Genomic DNA, 17,773 nt, shown 5'->3' with positions numbered 1-17,773 from the left:
TCAGACAAGTGAATGCTGGGCTGCACTAGAAAATGATTGGAACCCCTCTGTTTTTAATCCTTAGCCGGAAAAAGATTTCTTTGGACGGGAGATAGTGAGGAAGGTTGTTACTCCGAGTCAAGGTATGTGGAATGGGATAGAATGGGACCCTTCCTGTGGGGGGGGAAGGAAGGAAACTGTAGGTGTCAGGGAGGGAGGTGGGGAAGGTCAGATGGGAGCCATGAATGTTAATAGGATTTTCACCACTAGCGTTACTAAATTGCTCTTATTTGCTAGGAGCAGAAGTCTCCCTTTGAACAAAGAGGAGGAGGAGAAATTGGGATCAGAGAGAGTTTTGTGTTGTTTTGTTTTAATGTACAGGAAGAAGTCACCACATTGAAAGAGAAAGAATTTAGAGTGTTCAGACTAGACAGTCAGGAATAGGAGAAAGGATTGCTAATGGTTTCCATAGGCCCTCTAAAATGGACTATTGGCTTATGTAGGCCCCATCATCTTACTGTATATTGTTCCCCTTCCCCTCTCTCACAGAGATGGAAGCCACCAGCTTCTTCACTTAAAATTTGGGATCTGAGGAATCCCCTTTTTTTTACCCCTGAGGCTTAGAAAATGACCTCCATCTACCTTTTATCCCCAGCAAGGGTTCCAATATCTATCACGTCCAACCTGGGGAGGGGGCGGTCCTCATCAGAGCCTTTAAGGAGTTACTCCAAATATCTTAACATCCTCCTCCCATTTCCTGGCATCATGACCTGGAAGTTAGTAACTTCTTACTAGTCTTATTGTCTATAAAATGGGGGTATCCCTCAGCAGGTGGTTGTAAGAGAACAGCTGTGAAACTCCTCTGCAAACTGCAAAGTGGGTATTTTGATGGATAATTGAATTCCTCATGGCTTCTTGGCCATTGGAATTCAGGACCTTCTCAGCCCCTGGCTTAATCCAAATCCCATTGCAGATAATTTCCCTAGAGGATCTTAGAGGTCACAAAACTCAGCCCCATCCTAATCCAAGGAGGGACAGAGATATCACTGACTGTTCCACTTATGGCTCTGGTGGTCCTTCTCAGTCTCCCTTACCCCACGGTCCCTTTGTCTTTCCCCCCACAGAAACCCAAGGACCTGAAAAAGATTCATTGGAGAGGCGTATGGGAAAAGCAGTGGGGAAGAGTGACGTGTGGTTTCGATTTAACGAGGGTGTTTCCAATGCTGTCCGGCGAAACCTTTATATTAAAGACTTACTCTGAGCCCTTGGACCCTGGCCAGAACTGTTCTTCCTTCTCAGGTTTTGGGTGCCTCCTTGAGGAGGGAGAAAGACACATATCCACACAGAGAGACGGACTACCCCCCTCCCACTGTGTGTGTGTGTGTGTGTGTGTGTGTGTGTGTGTGTGTGTGTGTGTGTGTGTGTGTGTGAGAGACAGAAACAGAATGTGGGGAGGTTAGGTTGAGTGTTTGGGCATGTTTTCTCCTGACCACTTTGCAATAAATAAACCAGTGAATAAACCGCAACATTGAGAGTTTGTGAAGTATTGCTTTGCTTTTATTTATGTATAAACCTTAAGTTTCCTGCATGGTCAGCCTGTTGACTGTAAAATTGTATATTCTACAATATACAAAAGTATTGAAAACCATTGAAAAGTCTTTTTTTTTTTTTTTTTTTATAAAAGATGTTCATTTACCCCTCCCCCCAAAAAATGTCTGAATGGTTTTACACCAGTATCAGCATCATTAAATGAAATCCCCATTAGCAAGAACCCTAAGACCAGCTGAAGTAATTGCTCCCTTTTCTCCTACCCTGCCATAGTCACTTAAATGGTGGTCCTGACCCCATACCCCATAGGCACCCTGCTGCCCAGATTCTTCCCTGGCCCAGTTAATCTTTCCCTAAACCCTCATTTCTCCATTGTCCCTGTCCTTTAGGATTTGAAATCCTACCTCCTTTTCCCTCCCTCTCCCCCTTACAAATGAGAAGCCAAGGCGATTATGAGGTTGCGTTAGTGCGGCATGGACCTAACTGAAAACCAGAGAAGAGATTGAGTCAGTGGGAGGGGGTGGAGTGATGGGGAAGAATTCTCTGTCCCGGTTGGGAGCAGCTGCTCCTGGGCAGGTCTGGGAGGGGCAGCTGGAGCCACTCACTACAGGATGGTGCATTTTCCTTTCTCCACCCAAGGGTTATTCTTCATCAGGTCGGGGTTCAGAAATGGGTCATTGGGGATTCCATCTTCAATCCACTTCAGCAGTCTGCAGAAAGAGGGAAATGAGTTAGTGTCCCAGGGAGGCCAGTGTTTGCTGGACAGAGCCCTGTGCTTACAAAAATCACTGTGGCTGTGGTCAAATCACTCAGCTTTTGAGTCGATCTCATCTTTAAATGCACTTGAACCCAACTTTTCCTGACTGCAACACAGCTTTCTCTTATATCATGCTGCATCTCCATTTTATAATGTGCTATCAGAATTGATTCCAAATACTTTAGGGACTTAATGATTTTTGTCAGAAGTCTGCCCAACTTGCTTCTGCTTTTTCAGGAGTGTGGTGGAAGGGGGTGCAGTGGACCAAAAGATGGAGAACCTAAGTTCCAATTTCATGTCAGACACTAGCTGTGTGACCCTGGGCAAGTCACTTAATCCTGATTGCAGAAAAAGGAAGGAAAAGAAAGAAAGAAGGAAGAGGAAAAAAAGAAAGGAAGGAAGAAAAAGAAAAGGAAGAGGAAGAAAAAGAGAAAAGAGGGAGGGAAGAAAGGAAGGAAAGAAGGAAAAGAACAGGGCAGCAAAGTGGTGAAGTGGATAGAGCAGTAGCCCTGAAGTCAAGAGGACCTGAGTTCAAATCTGGCCTCAGACACTTAACACTTCTTCACTGTGTGAAAAAAGGAAGGAAAGGAAAGGAAGAGAAAAAGAAGAGAAGGAAAGAAAAAAATGAAGGAAAACTAAAGGAAAGAAGAGAAAGAAAAAAGGAAGAAAGCAAAAGAAAGAAAGGAAGAGGAACAAAGAAAGAGAACTATGGTAGAAAAAGCCCAAGGAACCCCCAGGTACTGAAATCTAGATTTACATCAACAGCCTTAACTTTTCTGAGGATACCTCTTTCTATAGCATAAGGATAATGGGTCCTGAGAGGATATTGAGCCAAATCTCATTTTACAGATAAGAAACTAGAGTCTAAAAGAGATTGGCAGGAACAGGAAATGAATGTAGTGCTCCTGACTTCAAATTCAAATCCAAAATGTTTTCCCCTTATCAGCTGCCAAGAAGGACCTGACTTGATCCCTTGAGGACAGGAAGGTGATAGGAAGTGTTAATGACATTAGAAACAACATAGCTGCATTGAGCCAAACTCCTTGGAATTCCAGGGCTTTCCTGCAGGCTCAGAGGCTGGGCCTCAAGTGAGCTCCATTCCAGAGGGGCTCCCATTGGAGGCCTCTCAGGCCTGAGCTTGGCGTGTGGCCCCGGAGAGTCAGAGAGCTGAGTGGGGTCACCCGGGACCCCTAGATCAGTGCCCGAGACCAGCTGGATGACTCCATAACTAAGGGGATATGTCGAGCCAACTTTTACCCCCAGCCTGAGCCTGTCAATTCCATCTCCATCCCACCATCTGAGGCCCTCTTGGACTAGGGCCTAGATCAGTGAGAACAGATGGCACATGCATTGGTGTATGCAAATGTCATACAAATAAATACCCAGCTGTGCCTTACAGCATATATGCAAAAACTGATGCCTACAGATGAATCCGTGGTCTTCCTCCTTCCAGTCCTCCTAATCACCCTTGTCCCTTGCTCTTTGGTCCCACATCAGTTCTAAGCTTTGGGAGTAATCTAGTTCCTTTTCTTTTTTGAGGTAATTCCTGAGTCACAGAGCTAGTGAGAATTTAGGCTGAATATGAAGTGGGGTCCTTCTGTCTCTATTCACTATCACCTGACTGCCCCTAGCTCCTTTTCCATTCAGAAGGCAAGGGGAGAAAAGGGGAGCAGGCCGGTCTCAGAGGAACCTCCCAGAAAACTCACACTTCTCCCACATTTACAGCTAGAGAGAGATAAAGGAAGGAATTGGTCCTTAGAGGTCTTCCAGGCTAGATAGTTCTCACCTTGAATAACCCTATCCCAGGAGCTGAGGGTGGGGTTAGGGCTGAAGGGTGGGAGGAAGACATTGAAGCAGAGTTATGCTGTATTGGGTCAGTAGACAGGATACCTGGATTACAGGTACCTGTAATACCCCAAGGAGAGGAAGATGCTGTGGCAGGGGAAGTCAGGGAGTCCAAGCAGCTCTCACCACCTAATCCTTGGCCTCCAAAAATCACAGAGATGACCCCAAACCAAGGTATGACCCTTCACTCATAAAAGATGCCCCCTCACTTGGCTCTTTTCAACAATGAGATGATTGAAGGCAATTCCAATAGATTTGTGATGGAAAGTTTCATCTGCATCCGAGAGAGAATAAAGAGACTGAATGTGGATCAAGCATACTATTTCCCCTTTTTGTTGTTTGTTTGCTTTTTTTTCTCTCATTTTTTTAAATTAAATTTTTTTCTTGCACAGTGTGATGAATATGGAAATTTGTTTAGAAGAATTGTGCATTTAACCTATATCAGATTTCTGGGTGTCTTGGGGGGGGAGGAATGTGTGAGAGGGAGAAAAATTTGCAACACAAGTTTGTGCAAAAAAAAAATACTATTAAAATAAAGCTCCCCCTCCATTCTACTCCTAAACATCCTCAAAGAAGAAACCTGCCCTTTTATCACTGAACCTCTTGTCACAGCCCTCATCTATGTACCTGCTCCTTCCTCGGGCTTCTTCCAAGTCAGTCTCCCCCATCTAACATGTTGTGCTGCCCCCTTCCCACCTCAAGCTGCTCGGGGGCAGGGGTGTTTCATATTTGTATCCCCGGCACTCGGCGCTGAGACTCGCTGTCTGAGCAAGTGCTTAATAAGTGCTTGCCAAAATAATTTTCTGGATCATTTCACCTTGGATTAAACCGAAGAGCCAGGAAAGGGGGAGTAAGACACGGAGGTGCCCAAGGGGGAGGGCTGTTCCCCTAAAGGACCTCCGGCTCCCACTTCACTGGCACTTCTGGGACCCGCCTTCTCCCCAGGGCTCTTAGGTAAATTAACTGAGCTCTAGGGACTCTAGGGCCGAGCCAGAGGCAGCTGTTTTTAATGGTTAATTTGCATAGAATTTGAATGTAATTTGCCTATTTGGGCCACAGCTGGTACCATGAAAATATCATCGCTTCTCCGGACCATGGCCGCTCCCTCCACTTTTGAGAGGGAGAGGGGGCAAAAGAAGGGAGCTTCACCGGAGGGCACATGGCAGAGCCTAGGAAGACTCACTCACTCGGGTATTGTTTTGGAAGACATTTCCCGCTTGAAAGCCAGCTGGTATTTCAGACTCTCTACTTCTTTTTTCATCTGGGGCACATCCCACTCTTCCATGGCGCCTGGAGGGCTGGCGGTTCCAGGAACAGGCTGGCGGGAGAGGAAGAAAAGGAGGAATTTAGGGACGAGGAGGGAAGGTGCTTCTCTGGGAGAATGGGACAACCCGGGGGACGGCAGCCTTGTCCTGCCGGGGACCGACGTCATGCGTCCATCGGCCGGTCCGTCTCAGCGACCCGGTTCTCTTGGGAAAGAGACCAGCCCCTCCCCTGCTGAGTGCGCGAGAGAGGAGAGACAGAAGTCGTATCTGATACAGCTGGGGCTTTATTACCATCCCTTTTCACTTGTCAGCGCCCCGTAACACCCATCACTGACTGAACCCTGACAACACTCTGCAGAGTCCTAGAACAAAGTATCCTTATCTTACAGACGGGGAGGCTGAGGCTCAGAGCCGGGGCAGACTCAGCACCCATCCCAGCAGAACGAGGGGAGGCCCCTTTCAGAGTCAGCTCAGATTGCTGGGAGGCTCCTTACTGAGCTCGGCGTGAACACTTACAGCCCTGGCAAACGCTGCCTCCGTTATCCTTTTGTCGGGTTCTGGATTCAAGAAAGTAAAAACGATGCAGATTAAGCTTAAAAATGTGTGTTCCTGTAACCACAAACATTCACCAAGTTACTTAAACTCTCAGTGTCCCGGAAACATTCCAAGACCATGAATTGCAGATAGGGTGCTCCTCGGCTTTGGTACAATAATAAGTGTGTTATAAGGAACTCCCCAAATCAATGAAATCACACACAAAAAGTATCATCAGTTTCCCGTCATTACCACTGCCCGAGTCACCCTACAAAGCAGCCAGCTGCCCTCCTCCTCTTTCTAAACTCTTCTCTACCTGAGCTCACTCCCCTCCTCTTCTTTCCTCCTCTTCCTCTCTGTCTCTCTCTGTATCTGTCCCTGTCTCTGTAATCACAAGATTACAAAATCTTGTTCCAAATGTTCCTCCCTCATTTTCCTCCTGTCCCCTCCCCAAGACATCAAGCAATCCAAAATAGGTTAAACATGTGCAATGATTCTACTCTAACACACACACACACACACACACACACACCCCTTTCTAGTTCCCTGTTGTGTGTGATCTTCCCTCATTAGATGGTAAGCTCTTTGAGGGTAGGGCCTGTCTTTCTTTATGCTTTTATATAAATACCTAGAGCTGAGAACAGTTCATGGCACCAATAAGTGCTTAATAAATGCGTCTTGCCCTGCTTTGCCTCCATAGGTTTGTACATGCTGGGGCTCATGCCTGGAATACACTTTTTGCCCATCTATACCTTCCAGATTCCCTTTTGTTTTTCAATCTGAGCTCAGGTACTATCTCTACTGTGAAGTTTTCTCTGACCACCAGCTCATCTTTCTCCTATCTGTACCTTGCTGACTTATACACAGATGAAAAATATTAACCATGCTTTGTCTCCTTAACTAAATTGTAAGATCCTTGACCATGGGAAATATTTCTGATCTATCTTTGTCTTTTCCAAAACATTTAGCATAGGTGTGTAAGCTTGGGTATAGGGATTAATCCCTTTATTATATTCACGGGCCTAGCACAGTACTTGGCACATAGTAGGTCTTTAATAAATAGTTGTTGATTGATTGTTTTTACATATGTTCAGTAAAGATCTATTGATTAGATTTTTAAGATCTTGGATGTGGGAAATATTTCTGATCTATCTGCATTTTCCAAAACATCTAGCATGGGTATGTCAGTTCCTTGGGTGTAGGGATCGATCCATCTATTCTATTTGTATGCCCAGTGCCTAACACAGTACTTGGCACATAGTAGGTGCTTAGTGAATGTTTATTGATTGGTCACTTTCACACATGTTCAATAAAGATCTGTGGATTAATGGGGTCTGTTATAGCAGGAAGGATTAAGGTTAGACATTGGAAAGAACTTTGCCCAGAGTGGGACTGAGAGTCTGGAACAAGGCGGAGTCCTTCTTGGGGATAAGAAACAATAAAATGATCGGGCTTATTGAACAGACTTCTCCTCCCCTAATGCCTTAGACAGGCTCTCGAGTTTCTAGAGTCCTCATAAGAACCAGACTTCAGCATTCTAGAACATCCTCATCCCCTTCCCCCCAAAGACCTCTAAAATCTGACCTGTCTTCTAGAAAAAGGAGACAAATAGGTCTTTTGGTGAGAGGCTTTGAATGTACTTCCCTTTGCCTTCTGCTGTGGTGTTGAATCCAGAGACCAGCTGGAGCTTTTGGTTAACAAATTCGAGAGTTGCCAGGGCATGAGAATAGCAGGACTAGCAAAGCTCTTAGAGGGGAAGGGGGAGGTCTGCATCCTCGACTCCCCAGGCAAACCAAGGGATCTGAACCCCACTGGTTTATACTTAAGCATGGGATTTACCAGGACTGGAAGAAATCTCCTATGTGCCCCTGTGTAAAATGTGAGAACCCCAAAGGTTTTTCCTAGCATTGGCATTCTTTGATTCCATAAAGGAGAGCCTGCATATTCTCTGCAGAATAGGTTAGAGAAGACCACCAGTGACCATTGCCTTATTATCTTTGAGGCTTCTTCTGGAGTGAAGATTAAGTAGGTTTAGTAGTCAGAACTCTGGACTGCTGAATCCAACCTGGTGAATCCCCTTAACTTTGCACACTTGCCCTCTCTGTTCCTCAGTCATTTGTGAAATAGTAAATGCCTGACGATTCCTTCAGTGGAATGGTTTTGAGTATTGTAAAGTTCAGTATAAAACTGAAATAACTATTAATTCCTAAGCCAGATTGACGCTGAATTGCAGCTCTATACTGATCACTAATTCAACCCCAAACTAATAATGAACCAGCCCTGGCCCAGACTTACCCTCAGCCCTGTCCAGCTTCCTCCACTCACATGAACCTCTGAGGGAGATCATGAATGGCTCAAGTGACCCATGACTGTGAGTCCATACAGTAAAAGAGCACACAGGTCGTTCCCTCTCTAAGGAAGGCCACCTTGATTAGGGAGTACAGCAGGAGTATGTAACCCACTTTACAAAAGTACTTGGCTGGACATTCGATTGACAATCTGAGTGATCTGACTGCTGTTCTCCTCCTCATTCCCCTATGTCCATCTTCAGCATCTCATAGGGCAGGGTCACCATGACCTCTCAGCCCCTGCCTGGGTGACAAGATGGGATCTCGAATCCCCCTGGGCTCCACATATTCAGTCTGTGGCCAAGAAGAGCCCCTCCTTCCTATCCTCTCTTCAGTCCCTCTCCATTCTAGTTCTGTCTAGGACAAAGAGACCACACCCTGGTCAAATCAATCATGGGGCTACTGAAAACACCTCTAATCCACTGCCCATTGCCCTAGCTTAGGGGACGTAGGGATATTAAGTAATTTATCTTTTTTTGACCCTAAATAATTTAAATCTACCGAAAATCTCCAAGTGTCCCAAGAATTCTTAACTTTTGTGAAACAGCACCAACAACTATAGATCTGAAATCAGAGCCCATGGAGTCTTAAAAGGGGTGCTAGATCTGGTGTCAGGAGACCTGAAATACCTGAGTTCAAATCCCCACCTACTCAATGAATGACATTTGACAAATCATTTAACCTCTTCATTTTCCTATTTCTAAGATGAAGTGCTCCCTCAGGCTGACTATTAGCTGTGTGACCCTAGACAAGAACCTTAATCCCGTTTTCCTCAGTTTCCTTATCTGTAAAATGAGCTGGAGAAGGACATGGCAAACTATGCCAATCAGTATCTCTGCCAAGAAAATCCCAGAGTCATGAAGAGTCGACAGGACTGAAATGATTGAACAACAATGTAATCTTGGCTAAATCTCATTTTAACATATTTTGGGCACACTCAAGCATCATCCTGGGTCCTCACTGATCCTGGCCAAAAAACATTCCAGGTGTCAATCATACCTCTTTACAAAGCTGTGAGTTTGTCTTGTATTGAAAAGTGAAAACCCCACTTACAGCACGATTGATTGATTGATGGTTCATAGCAATTTCAGGCTTGGACTTAGAAAGGGAGTTTGAAGAGCCAGAGAAGGAAATCCAGGCCCATGGCACCCTCCCCTTCAAGAAAACCTGCCTGGTCCCAGGACATCTCCAGGGAACCATGTGGTCCCAAGATGGGCTTTGGCAGTGGATAAGGAGACCCTGGGCCAAACAGGAATGAGAGCTGGTCTCAGCGTGGTGGTGACAATGGTCAAAAGAGGAGCTGCCCAGGAGGAAGGGGACTGACTTACCCGGAGTCAGAGATAATAAGTGCTGGATCCAGGAGCTGAATCAAGGTTCCCTCATTCCCAAACCAAGCCTCCTTGCACCCCCTAAAGGGCCTTCCAGCTAAACAAAAAAATCCTGGGGTTTAATAGTCTTCCTGCCCTCCTCTTCCTCCCATTCATTGCCCCCCTCCCCTTGCTAATTAAAAGTGGGCCATGTCACAATCTTGGTATACCCTCGCCCTGAACAAACGTGATTTATTCATTTGGCTTTCTGCCTCGAGTGCCCCTGGGGCCACTTTGCATGGGCTGGTCAGAAAAATTTCACACTCAAAACCTGAATCTGGTAAATCAAACTTGATTTGATTGTGATTTGACTGTGATTTGAATCACTGACTGAATCAGGTTCCAACAGCAAAAAAGACTGAGCTGAAGCAGAAGCAGAACAGAGTGGGATCAGGGTTAGACAAGGGGTTCATGCCCCTAGGCCCTGGAAGGGGGAGGGAGAAGAAAACAGGCTCTGAATCTGGGTTGGGATGGACTTAGGGTCATCGGTAGGAAAACAGCTGGGCAGGTAGTAATAGCCTTTATATTAGCACTTTAAAATCTGCAAAATGCTTTATAGATATCTCATTCGATTCTCACAACTATCTTGGAAGGTGGGTGCTATTATTACTCCCATTTTACAGATGGGGAAACTGAGGGAGACTGCAGTGAAGTGAGTTGCCCAAGTTTATATATATATAATTAAGGATTTGAATTCATTTCTTTTTGATTCCGAGTCTAATGCTCTATCCACTATGCCACCTAGCTGCTAGTGGAAATAATATATAATTAGGAAAGCTGGATTCTATCTCAGCTCTGCCATAAATTTGCTTTGTAATGCCAAACATGTTACCTCTTCTCTCTAGGTCTCAGTTTCCTTCTCTGTAAAATGAGCAGATTTGACTAGAATTGTTCCTAGCATTCCTCCTAGCTCTTATACTCTATATTCTTCAGGCCCCTTTAAGGTTTGACATTTTATGTGCTATAGTCTCCACCTACACATTTCATGTTTGTGCCCTTTTATTTTTATTAAAGCTTTTTATTTACAAAACATATGCACAGGCAATTTTACAGCACTGACCCTTGCAAAACCTTTGTTCCAAATTATCACCTCCTTCCCCTCACCCCATCGTCTAGATGGCAGGTAGTCCAATATATGTTAGAATACATGTTAATTTCAATATATGTTTACATATTTATACAGTTATCTTGTTGCACAAAAAAAATCAGATTAAGAAGGAAGAAAAAGAAAACCTGGGAAAGAAAACAAAATGCAAGCAAGTAACAAGAGAGAGTGAAAATGCTACATTGTGTTCCATACTCTGTTTCCACAGTCCTCATTTATGCCCTTTTAAAAGTTATTTTAGTAGGGTCTATAGTTCTATAATTTTCAGTTCTAGATTGACAGTCAGGAGTAGGGTGAGGGTTAAGATTGCGTTTTGCAGCTCCTATTAGAGGAAGAAATAAAATAAAGAAATGGACTGTGGGTTGTTTCAGGGATAGGAAGAAGGAAGCAAGTTACGTGTGGCCATTCAGGGGCTATGGCCTTTTATACAAGTTGGCTAGATGCAATCATGAAGGTTTCAGATGCTCCTGGAAATCAGGGATGTACGGCCTCTCACCCCAGCTCCAGCCTTGGCTTGGAATGACCACTTAGGAGGGAGTGACCCCTAGTCCTGTTAGGGCCTGCTTCTCAATCAACTAGGAAGTGAAGGAAGGAAGGAAGGATTGCCAAGCCCCAACCTTCCTTCTTGAACTACACAGGTTCTGCATTTTTAAAAAGTAGGTAGTAGAGAGAGAGCCTTAGGCAGGGAACCAGGTGACCTGTTTGAGTGGTTATGTCCCATCAGCTTCCTGAGCTTCAAGATCATCCTGTAGGAAAATGGGAATGAAAATAGGACAGCTAGGTAGTGCAGTGGACAGAGTGTTGGACTTAGCAGCAGGAAGACCTGAATTCAAATTTGATCTTTATAACTGAGTCACTTAACCTTAAACTCAATTATCTTATCTGTAAAATAGGAATAATAATGGCACCTACCTCCCAGGGCAGTTAGGTACTGTTAGAGTGGACAGAGCACTAGACCCTGAAGACTCACCTTCCAGAGTTCAAATCTGGCCTCAGACACTTATTACCTTTGTGACCCTGGGCAAGAACTTTAACTCTATTGTCTCAGTTTCTCCATCTATAAAGTGATCTGGAGAAGGAAATGGCAAACAACTCTAGCATCTGCTAGGAAAACCCCAAATGGGGTAACAGAACTGAAACAACTGAAAAATGACTGACCAACAATAGGATCAAATGAGATTTCCACAGAGACAGATAAACCTTAAAATATTATATAAGTGATAGCTATTATTATAATATTAATGTTATTATTGCTTTTACCATCATTCATCTTACAAAATTGGTATGAGTGGAACTCATGATATAGAATATTCTTATTCTATAACTGCTGTTACTATTTCTACCTGTCTCTGTCTTACTTTTAATTCTTTGTGACAAAGGATGGGAGGAGGAGATATTCTGAAATTAAGATAAAGCAAGATAGTAATACATTTTTTAAAATATGATTATTATAGCTGGAAGATAATTTAAGGATAAAGTAGACTGAAAGTTCTTAACATGAGGTCCTTAGATTGATTTCAGGGACTCTGGGATTAGGATTGGGAAAAATAAGTTACATCTTTATTTCAATATAATTGGTTTCCTTTGTAATGTTGTGGATAGGTGTTCCAAAAGTCTTAATACTATTAAATCTTACTGCTGTACTGAGACTTTGGGAATTCCCTGTTCTTTATGCATTTAAAAATCATCCTGAGCACATTCACCATCCTCCCAGAGGGGTCCAAGACACTAACAAGTTTAAGAACCTTTGCATTTTTGACCAACTTTACCTAATCTTAAAATATGCCATCACTGAGATCCAAAAAGGGCTTGTTCAAGCTTAAGGTTATATGTTGACTTGATGGCTCCTGATACCTAATCCCCAATTAGTTCTATACCAGGTTGGCCTGGGGTTAATGCTGGGGGATGGAGACTTGGTGCAGAACTGTTTGTTGGATTGTTCTACCAAAAGGTAGCTGGGGGTAAGGGAAACATGGCAGGTATGGAGCTGGTGTCCAGGAAGTAGTTACTGAATGTTACAGAGAATGGAAACAAAAGAAGGTCCCCAGTGAGGGACGAGGTGCTGAGGTAACTTGGATCTTCTCCGGTGGAGAGAGTAGTATCTATGGTCAAAGCCCCCAGGGGAGTAGGAGCTTTGGCCCAGTCCCTTGGGGAGGACCAACCAGGCTGGCTCCCTAGGGAGAATTTGTCCTACCCCCTCTGAGCTTAGTTCTTGGCCCTCACCCCCAGTGACTCCATCACTGCATAGCAGCAGAGTGCTGGGGCCTGGAGGCTCCCACCTTGCTCTGGACTCCAGGTCCTCGGGGACTTTCTGCAGTCATGATTCTACAGAAGATAAAGATCGGATTTGGAAGGCAGGGCAGGCAGAATATTGAGAAGTGGAGGCAGCAAATCAGCCTTTGGGGAACAGAGAGAACCGGTATAATTTAGAGGGCGGGATATTAGGACAAACATGACAAACAGAATTGGGGGGGCAAGATTTTGAGGGGCTGGATAGTGGGATCTGAGAGGAAAGAAGGTCAAGTATTAGGTACAAAGGGTTAGGATTTTGGGGACCAAAGGACAAAGATATTCAAAGACAAGATTTGGGGGAAAGGATGTTAAGATTTTAGACAGAGGGGAGCAGTCCTTAGGAGATGTAATATCTGGGTTTTAGGGGCTGAAAGGGGAGCATGGTAGGATGTTGGGGGGTCTGGCGTAGAGAGTGTCTAAAAGGCAGTAGGACAAGGGATTTGGGGGGGGATGTAAGGCAATTTGATTGTACTATTTCCAGGATCTGAGATAATCCTGGTTCAGATGTAAAGAGAAGGGGGTAAGCGTGTCTGCCCTCTTAGGCCTGGTTGAAATTTTTATTTTTAGCTTAAGCAAGTGTGTGAGGCGGGTGAAGGGAGAGCAATTGGGCCCAGTGCCCTCTTGCCTGGCACGGGATGAGTATAGGGGAGCCAGCAGCTTTGGCTTTAACCATGTGAGGCCTGGAAATCCTTCCAGGTCCCCTGTAAGGGGAGGGAAAGGTGCTAGAAAGGGTGGGAGGGTCCCATTCCTTCTTACTTTCTGCCTAAATAGAGAGGCTGGATGCCTTTCTCAGCTTCAACAAGATGGGTATTTTTCCATCTGTCTGCAAAGCACACTGCCTCCTGGTGCTGTTTTGGTTTGATAGGGTGTATACAAGCACTCACACACACATACACAAACACTGCACAAATACAGACACAATTTCACGCTGATGCACTGATAAACAAAGATAGGTGCTCATGGGTGTAGACGTACAGACAGATGTGCATAAGGACAGACACACACACAGAGGGGTTCCTCCTGTCTGGTCTGCTGTCAGAGGGTCGCAGAGGGACGAGAGCTTTGTGCAGCCAGGCTGCCTCTGTCCACAGATTGGGCTGTCTGCAAGCAAGTGTGGGGCCCTTCGCACACACTCCTGGGTATTCATGGATAAGTGTGTGGCACAATTAGGCACAAATATGTTCACAGACACACACTTTCAGAGACACTCAGGTAGACACAGCTTACAAATATACAAATGTTCAGTCTCACAAACATAGGCACAAATGGCTATTTACATATGCACATAAGCAGCCCTCCGACTTTTGCTCTGTCCTTGCCGAAGTCTTCCCTCTCTTTTTAGAAGAGCAGTGATCAAAAATTGGATTAAGGTCAAAATGACTGGGAAGGCCAATGGCAGCAGTGTTGACCTCCCTTTCTTGATGTCTCCCTTCTTCCCACCTCATTCTTCTTTCTCCTTCCCGCCCCCAAACTCTCCAGCCATATCCCCCCTTCCTTTACAGAATTCCACCAGGCCCCCAAGGACAGGACTGGAGGGTCTTCAAGGGGGAGGTGAGGGAGGAGGTGGCCACTGACCTCCCAATTCTTCTGTGCCTCTCCTTCTGCCCCTTCCCACCTCACCGCCGAGGGGCAGACTGAGGAAGGAGCCTCTTCCTTCCATCATCCCTGCCTAGCCTAGCCCTGCCTAGCCGAGCTCTCTGGTCCGACAGACGGGGTCCTCCTCCGAGAGCCCCCCAAGCCTTGGCCCTGCAGAGCCCTCGTCCCTCCGTGACAACCTGGCAGCTGACAGATAGGAGGACCCTGTCACTTCGGTCCTGCACCCCCAGATCGCATCCTCTGCCCCAAACAGCTCCTTTGCCCGGCATCCTTCACACTTTGCCCTGGATCTCTCATCCCCGGGCCTTAAGTACACCGGGAACAAGCTCCCAGCCAGCCCAGTTTTCCGCCTCCCTTCCTCTAGCCTGGGCGGCCGGGAGCCAGCCGCACGGGGGAACAAGCCTGCGGAGAAGGCTGTACGGGCGCTCCCAGCTCCGATCCGCTCCCGACCCCTACCTGGAAGGAGAGTTCCCAGGAGCGCAGACCCGGCCCTCGTCAGCCGGGCGTTCCCCGGAGCCTGCGAGAGTCTCCTCGCTGCCCGCAGACGCGGCTCGGCTCCGCTCCGCAAGGCGATCGGGAGCGAGCGGGGACCGTTCCGCAGTCCCAGCTGGAGAGAGAGGCGGAAAGCCGGCGCGCGGGCGCGTACGGCGCGGACAGCCCGCGGCTCACCCCTGGATCTGCGCTGCCCCGGGGGCGGAGGGGGGCGGGCTGGAGGAGGGCGCGAGGAGGACCAGACAGACTGAGCCCGAGCTGGCGCGGGGCCGGCCGAGTCAGGCAGCCAGAGCAGCCCCGGCCCTACGTCCTGCGTCCTGCTTCTCTCCCTCCCAGTGCCCTCTGTGCTTAATAACAGGTTCTGCAGAAGCAGCAGCGGATTAGGCGGTGGCTACTGTTGTCTCATTAGCTCCTGGGTAATTTCCATTGGCAGCTGACGCTGGGTGACAGGGGAGGTTTGGGTACCACTGCACGCTCCCCTGAGAGCGAGGCGTTAATTGTGTCCCTGAGGGGCGGCGGAGACCAGAGCGGAGCCCGACACACACACACACACACACACGGACACAGAGACATACGGACACACACACGGACACAGGGACACACGGACAGACACACACACGGACACACATACACACGGACACACACATGGAGACACACGGACATAGAGACACACGGACACACACACGGACACAGAGACACACGGACACACATACACACGGACACACACACACGGACACAGAGACACACGGACACACATACACACGGACACAGAGACACACGGACACACATACACACGGACACAGAGACACACGTACACACACACACGGACACACATACACACGGACACAGAGACACACGGACACACACACACGGACACAGAGACATACGGACACACGGACAGACACACACACGGACACACATACACACGGACACACACATGGAGACACACGGACACATGGACACACGGACAGACACACACACGGACACACGTACACACGGACACACACATGGAGACACACGGACACATGGACACACGGACAGACACACACACGGACACACATACACACGGACACAGAGACACACGGACACACACACGGACACAGAGACACACGGACACACACAGAGACACACACACACGGACACACAGACACACGGACACAGAGACACACGGACACATACAGACACACACACACGGACACACACAGAGACACACGGACACACACAGAGACACACACACGGACACACATACACACGGACACAGAGACATACGGACACACGGACAGACACACACGGACACACATACACACGGACACACACACGGACACACACACGGACACACACACGGACACAGACACACGGGCACACACACACGGACACACATACACACGGACACACACACGGACACACGGACACAGACACACGGACACACACACACGGACACACATACACACGGACACAGAGACACACGGACACACACAGAGACACACACACGGACACACATACACACGGACACAGAGACACACGGACACATACAGAGACACACACACACAGACACACACAGAGACACACGGACACACACAGAGACACACACACACGGACACACATACACACAGACACACATACACACGGACACAGAGACACACGGACACACACAGAGACACACACACACACGGACACACATACACACGGACACAGAGACACACGGACACACACAGAGACACATACACATGGACACACATACACACGGACACAGAGACACACAGACACACACAGAGACACACACACACGGACACAGACACACGGACACACACAGAGACACACACATTCACACGGACACACACACACACGGACACAGAGACACACACAGAGACACACACATTCACACGGACACACATACGGACACACACACACGGACACACACACACGGACACAGAGACAAACACAGAGACACACACGGACACATACGCACCCACACATTTGACCCACACAGACACATTTATACAGCAGAGTCACACGATCCAGACCACTTTTACACACAAATGCATGTACACTGCCAGGGACAGACACAGAGAATAGAACACTCCTGTGTCACACAAACACCGTAGAAATGCTTAAGCAGCACAGAGGCAAAGTGCACGGGATAACTGCTCTAGGTGTAAGAATTATTCCCATTTTAGAGATGAGGAGAGCAAAAGTCTAAGGAGTTAAGGGTCATCATCTAGTTAGTCTAGGTCTGAGCATGGCAGAACGTCTCGAGTATAGACCTGGAGTCACAGAGGTCTGGTTTCAAAATCTCCTTAAGGCACTTCCCCATCCTGGGTAAATCAACCTGTTTGAGTCACGATTCTCTCATCTAGAAAATGGGGGCGATAATAATAACACCTACTTCGCAGAGTTATTGTAAAAATAAAATGAAATAATGACTGCAAAACACCTTAAAGTGATAAATGTCAGTTATTACTATTACTATATTATGTATATCATATAATATATCATACAGGCATGTGTAATACATGCATAATACACACATAATTTTGTGTAAAATGACAGGAAAAGATAATGATAAATGTTGGAGTGGATATGGGAAAAGTGGGACACTGATACATTGTTGGTGCAGTTGTGACCAACCAAACATTCTGGAGAGC

The 17,773-nt window shown here is 46.7% G+C and overlaps 2 protein-coding genes across 2 annotated transcripts in view; one reads left to right on the top strand and one right to left on the bottom strand.

Moving 5' to 3' along the window:
* The window catches only part of CHTF18 (chromosome transmission fidelity factor 18), a 54,973-nt gene extending 53,602 nt beyond the window's left edge, over positions 1-1,371 (top strand). The window contains 2 exon segments of the mRNA XM_074279724.1: positions 65-122; positions 1,104-1,371. Of these exon segments, the coding sequence (XP_074135825.1) occupies positions 65-122; positions 1,104-1,240 (195 nt within the window). The 3' untranslated portion in view covers positions 1,241-1,371.
* Positions 1,372-1,514: 143 nt separating this feature from the next.
* GNG13 (G protein subunit gamma 13) lies at positions 1,515-15,478 on the bottom strand. The gene is made up of 3 exons (XM_074279725.1): positions 15,093-15,478; positions 5,317-5,447; positions 1,515-2,237 (listed from the first exon to the last, which is right to left on the bottom strand). Exons 2-3 carry the CDS (start codon positions 5,412-5,414, stop codon positions 2,132-2,134), a joined length of 204 nt encoding a protein of 67 aa, XP_074135826.1. The 5' UTR covers positions 5,415-5,447; positions 15,093-15,478; the 3' UTR covers positions 1,515-2,131.
* Positions 15,479-17,773: the final 2,295 nt, after the last annotated feature.

This window comes from Sminthopsis crassicaudata, chromosome 1 (assembly GCF_048593235.1).
Source record: "Sminthopsis crassicaudata isolate SCR6 chromosome 1, ASM4859323v1, whole genome shotgun sequence".
In the NCBI taxonomy this organism is placed as follows: domain Eukaryota; kingdom Metazoa; phylum Chordata; class Mammalia; order Dasyuromorphia; family Dasyuridae; genus Sminthopsis; species Sminthopsis crassicaudata.
The sequence above is the reverse complement of the archived record's forward strand: the minus strand, read 5'-3'. Positions and strand labels throughout refer to the sequence as shown.

Coding starts and splice junctions, on each gene's coding strand:
- GNG13 (XM_074279725.1), bottom strand. CDS start 5,414: ATGGAAGAGTGGGATGTGCCCCAGATGAAAAAAGAAGTAGAGAGTCTG. Junction 2,238..5,316: donor TCTTCCAAAACAATACCCGA/GTGAGTGAGTCT, acceptor CTCTTTCTGCAG/ACTGCTGAAGTGGATTGAAG.